The 5917-nt window shown below is 35.6% G+C and overlaps 1 protein-coding gene across 3 annotated transcripts; it reads right to left on the reverse strand.

Annotated features, from left to right (window-relative positions):
• Positions 1-2168: 2168 nt before the first annotated feature.
• On the reverse strand, positions 2169-5717 carry LOC142551149 (nuclear transcription factor Y subunit C-3-like). Of its 3 annotated transcripts, XM_075660212.1 has the most exons (4): positions 5642-5711; positions 4610-4679; positions 2946-3756; positions 2169-2475 (listed from the first exon to the last, which is right to left on the reverse strand). In XM_075660212.1, exon 3 carries the CDS (start codon positions 3712-3714, stop codon positions 2950-2952), a length of 765 nt encoding a protein of 254 aa, XP_075516327.1. In that variant the 5' UTR covers positions 3715-3756; positions 4610-4679; positions 5642-5711; the 3' UTR covers positions 2169-2475; positions 2946-2949. The 3 variants fall into 3 exon arrangements, with proteins under 3 accessions (XP_075516327.1, XP_075516330.1, XP_075516328.1); XM_075660215.1 differs by lacking the exon at positions 4610-4679 and having other exon boundaries at positions 5642-5717; XM_075660213.1 differs by lacking the exons at positions 4610-4679; positions 5642-5711 and adding an exon at positions 3866-4531.
• Between the last annotated feature and the right edge of the window lie 200 nt (positions 5718-5917).

The following is a 5917-nucleotide window of genomic DNA, read 5'->3' on the forward strand; positions in this document are numbered from 1 at the left end:
GGTATGTACAACTGTTTGTATCGATCAGAGTCTTTTAGTGAATAGCCTACCCTTGTGATAGAAGAGGCGACATAGGAGTGTTTGAAATCTCCTAACATCCATAAAATCTTGTTTCTTTTTATTTCAGTTTTTATTCTATCTATCAGTCAGTTTATTTCCAAACTTTTATTGTTAACTGATTGATATCGACTGACAAGATTCTCGAGTATCAGTTTATCATTAAACTGACTCATAAACCAGAAAAGGTTGTGAAAATTGTGATTGTTTATTCAACCTCCCCCCCCCCCCCCCCTTCTAAAAAATTTTCCACCCTTAACCGATCATATCACTACAGCTGACATTGAAGAAATGCAAATCCTTCTCTCTGCAAGTGGGAAATCGATTAAATTTTCAGATGCCAAAAGAGAATTGAAGCAATAATATCAGTTGCTGGCAGATATCGCTGCCAAGGGCATCTTGGCCAAGGCTGGTTCCTTTGCCGCCTTGACGGTGGAAGGAATTGTAAGGCCCTAAAATATTATATTCGCTGATTTGGCATAATTAGAATAATTATGGAGTTGTAAATTAAAATAATTATTTATGTCAAATAAATTTTGAAATTTTGTTAAAATATCTATTTTAGAATATCGTAATTAATACGATATAAAATACATCTAGAGTTTAAACAATACACAAGAGCTAAAAAACGCAAAACCAGGATAAAAATGGCATGAGTTACTATTAGTTTAAATTAAATTGCTTTACATTATATACATATACATACACACCAAAACTTACCTTATATAGAGATAAAAGGAAGAAGAAAGAAAAATGAAGAAACCATTTCCAACCCCAAATTTCCGGCACCACTGTAGCAGCTATCGTAAAATCGTCATAACTTCTTCGTCCGATGTTGAAACTCGAAAATTCTTGAAGGGTTGTGTTCCTAATATCCTAAACTTTGATTCAAGTCATAAATCGGAATTTTTAAGCAAGGATTCAACTAGATCAAAACTGCTATTTAGGCTGGTTCTATGCGCCACTTCTCCTTCATTTTCAGGTAAAATTTTGGCTCCGATTCTTGGCTGTTCTTGGTGGATTAGTGTTTATAGTTGAAGTCCGTGTTGTTCCTTTGTTTTCAGCCATCTTCTAGTCGGGGTTTGAGCTTCTCTGGTGATCTTTCCGGCGAAGTTCTGTCACCATAATACCCAGAGATCACCTTGGTTCGATCTAGTTACGATTTTTGGTGTGTGAATGGAAAGTAAATGAGATAGGAAATTAGATGGAACTCGGGCGTATGTTGCATATCCATTTTGTGAGGAAATATGAAGAGATGAAGAAAGCATATAAGAGATTTTCAAATTAATTAATGATTATGATGGGTGTAAGTAGGTAAAGTAGATATAGATTTATAGACAGACTTTTGAATTAATTAATGGACCTCATGTTGCAAGTGAGTTTTGGGTATCATGTTGCATGTGGGTGAGTTGAAGACAAGATATGAATTTAAGTACAGGCATTTTGGCCCAATGAGCCAAATGTCTGCAGGAGTATTTGTTTGTACCAAAAATTAATAAGTCCAAGCCCAGAAATTTGAGAATAGAGAGAAGATTAGAATGAGTCCATCAGTGATTCAAAAGTAAGTCGGGTAGAGTGTGGATAATGGACGAGATTGTGGAAAAGATCATGGACAGTGAGGAGAGTGAGAGAACAGTTCCAGAAGTTTAAAGAAAAATAAAGAATCGTTAAAAACACATAAGAGAACTCAACATCACAACTCTCACAAACTCTCAACAAAAATTACACACATCAGTTCAAGCAAATTCACTTTTTAATTCTAGATATTTTCTTCAGGTTTATTCTAGTTTCCAACTTTTTGCAATTTTAATATATTTTTATGCTTTCTAAATTCCTACATATTATTTTTAATACAAAAATTATGTTGATGATTTATGTCTACAATTTACAGACTATTTTCTTTTGTTTTTAACGTAATATTTTTTAAGATATTAGTACTTACAATCAAATTCGGTTCCTACGTGGCATGCCCGCAATCCAGAAAATATTGTGCAAACAAGATGAGATATTCATTTATATAAATTAAAAAAATTAACAGAGGAATTAATAATAAGATAAATTTTTAGAAAAGCACAACGAAAATAAACACGCATAACAAGTTATGCTTGTTATGAATAACCAACCATTGAAATTTGAATATTAGGCTCCAATGGAGCATGATCCACTGCAGGAAAATAAGTAAAATGTTCGATTGTAAGGCAACACCACAAAGTTCCACACATCCAACATTAAATTATTATACAAAAAAACTAGGATTCGAGATGAGCTAAACAGTAGACTGACAATCCCGCCAAGATAGATAGCAAATACTAAGCACGCATTTCCGTATCTAGAGGTCGTCATGCATCTGCCTGACTACAAACTTCACATGCTCCTCTTGAGCCACCGAAATCAAGAAACTCGGTTCAGCTATAGCTTCTGCAAATCATAAGTTGTATTAGTTTATCATAATTCAATCAATAGCATGTACCCAGCCTATAAACGGTAATAGTAACATAGGGACGTAGTAAAAGGTATAATGTTATACTGGAAAGTGGAAAGACAATTTGGTAGTCTGAATTTTGTCGTGTATAAACGGGCCATGGCAAACAATCTATCAATTAGAACTTGAACTAATAGAAGAAAGGGTTCGGGTAATCTAAACCATTGAACCAGGTTATCTTAAGAATGGAACCTTGTAACTGAAAGATCGATCACACAGAGAGCATCAATCCAGTTCCTAGTCCTAAAGAACTGACATGCCGCAATCATGGAGATTAAAGGTAAGAAAAAAAAAAGGAAAATTGAATTGATAACAACAAATATCAAGAGAATAAGCCAAGAAGAGCAATTAACAGAACTTAGGTTTCTATATGGCGCACAGACTATAAATTATGTGGATACCAAACCTGCTTAAGAATCTGCAGGCGGCGGAGGTTGTTGCGGCCACATTGGCTGACCCATATAAGGAGGAGGTTGTTGAGCATAAAGAGCAGGATCCACAGGCTTCCCCAAGAACATCTCTGGAGTGCCACCTGGTGGTGCCATATAATAGTAAGGAAGCCCTTCAGTAGGAGCTCGAACAGGAACTGGTCCTCTCGGCATTGATGCAAGAACCTCATCTTTCAAGTCCTCCCGAGGTACAATGTCAACCAAAAAATCAAATATGTCGGTCCTTGTAACCGCTGCAGCAATATCATTTTTCTGGAGCGTCCTCCTTTTGTTCTCTTCGGTGTGGTTCCATGCACGTAGTGTCAACTCAAGGATGAACATCTCACAGGCTCGTGCAAAGATAACAGGTGCTTCAGCTGAGATCATTCTAACATCTTCATCAGCTTTCATTATCTTCTTGATTCTAGCCAGCGGCAGGCAATGGTTCTTAAAGTCGGTTACCTGATCAATGTCTTCATATTGGCTAGCCCAAAAATTTTGCAGTTGCTGTTGCAATTGCTGCTGTTGCTGCTGATGTATGTGCTGGTAGGCAAGATGATGATATGCCATCTGAGCTGGAGAAGCAGAAAGACCACCAGCTTGGGACGACTGAATCGATCCAACCGGTGCTGGAGAAGAGGTTCCAGCCATTTGGTTGGCCGGATATGACATCATGCCATATGGCATCTGAGCAGAGCTACCCACCACCCCAATACCCTGCGCCTGTCCATTTCCTTTCTGCTCCATTACAAATTATAATCTTCGGAAATCCTTTACTCTTCAAACTCCCTAAAATCACCAGTAACACATGATAAGCATGACACTCCAAATTTTTAAAAATTTAAGAATTGAATTTCTGATTGACGGCCTTTATAATCAAGGTTTATCATCACGATACCTTCAGCAACACAGGACACGCGTGTCTCCAATATTGAATAATCAAGATTAGCCACAGAATAATTTTATAATTCTGTTAAGAGACAAAGCATGAAAAGTGCTTGAAACAAAAACAATACCCCTGAAGCACATAAATACGATAAAACCCAACATGAACCCTCCACATAATAAAAACTATAAAGTTATAATGCTATCAAGAGACAAAGCATGAAAAGTGCTTGAAACAAAGACAATGCCCCTGAAGCACAGAAATACGATAAAAACAAACATGAACCCTCCACATGATAAAACATTATAAAGCTGCAAGACATGGATAAACAGCGTACTTCCGCGCTGCATAACTTTTAAACCAAATGACTAAAACGAAAAAATTCGCTTGTGATGGAATCCAAACGTGGTGCCAAATCTTAATAGAAAAATGGAAACTAAAATTTTCAATTATAGAATCTGTGGTTATGTTTATGTATCTTATCTCATATACATTGGCAAATTCAAATGGGTAAAATAAGGTAGAATTAAACACACATATGCACACCCCCTCAAGAAAATATAGACATCTCTACAACCAAGGATAAGATGAAGAATAAAACAATGTTATGATTTGCAAACCTGTGGAACATGCTCGTTTTTCTGGAAAACTGGAATGTAAAGAACAAGAGACCTCAACATTTCTAAATCTCAGTTCGCATCTCATGCTTCACAACAAAATACGTATTGTAGAACTTAAAATCAAAGAAAAACTTACCACAAAGTTCCCAAGACCAGACCAATGATGCATCCGTAAATTCTCACCCCAAAGACAGATTGCTTCAGAGCTTCAAAATGGAAGTAATGTATGGGAATAGAACTAAAGTTACCCATTTTATCCTTAGTTTCTGAAACAAACTAACAAATGAGTCATTTCATAATGCAGACATGTCACAAAGAATAATTCAACCGTGTCTCGCATGCAACCACGGTAGTTAATGCACCAGCTCATTTACGAGAAATTGTTTGTTCGAAGTGTTAAATGCTACCAAAACATTTAACTGCACATTCCATGTATAAAGCACTCGAAACTGATCTCTTCGTCAAAATTTCTTCAAGGACCACGAAAACAACTATTTTCTACAAGTAGGAAAATTATTTGAAAACAGCTATGAAAAAGCACAAAAATTGAAACTATAGTAAACCAAGTGCAAGAACAAAAAGGAGAAACTCTATCCCAAGGAACTAATCATGGCAAAAAAGGATAAATATCATGCCCCAGGTCCAAACCGGTGCAAACCGCGATTGTAGAAAACTAGCAAAACATTTAACTGCACGTTCCGATTAAAGAAAACTAGTTAAAATGGAATCAGATATGTGCATCTAAGTTTCAAGTTAAGGAATCACACCTTATACCTATTAATACTAATTATTTCCCCCAGGTGTAAAGAATTACGACTCCTCACTGTCTTGCAGAAATTAAAACTCATCTCCATGCTCCATTTCTCTTCTCGCATATAAATAATAATACCAAAAATTCAATTCACTGTATTTTGCAAGCATGTATAGGTACGTACTATCATAGAAAAATAACTTACAACGGGTAAACAAAAAAAAACAGAATCAAAGTAGATAAATATCGAGGAAAAAACCCACAAATACAGAAAAAATCATAGTTCAGCAAAATATCAAAATCAAATCTGGACCTTTTCCAGCAATAAAAATCTCTGAACGAGACATAAAACAATAAGTTTCTGATTAAAAAAAACTGTAGTAAAACCAAAGTCAAGCAAAAGATTAGGGCTTTTACCAGTCAGTGGAAGCTGGAATTTGTGATTGAATTTGGGGCCTCTGGATACCCAATTTGAATCCAGCTGCATTTATTATTTTTTGTTTTAATTAAAGCAACCCTCCGAAGTCAAAAATTTGGATTGTCAAACTAGATGCTTTGTGAATTACCCAGAATAACCCTACTCATATGATTTTTAAACGTAAAATTCAAAATATATATGTACTAATATTATGTGTTAAAACTTAAATCAAACTGCATATCTCATCTATGGGATGAATTATTTTAAATATATTA

Source organism: Primulina tabacum, chromosome 7 (assembly GCF_025594145.1).
Source record: "Primulina tabacum isolate GXHZ01 chromosome 7, ASM2559414v2, whole genome shotgun sequence".
NCBI lineage: Eukaryota > Viridiplantae > Streptophyta > Magnoliopsida > Lamiales > Gesneriaceae > Primulina > Primulina tabacum.

Bases quoted from the DNA above. Each gene is read 5' to 3' on its own strand.
- LOC142551149 (XM_075660215.1), bottom strand. From the start codon at position 3,714: ATGGAGCAGAAAGGAAATGGACAGGCGCAGGGTATTGGGGTGGTGGGT.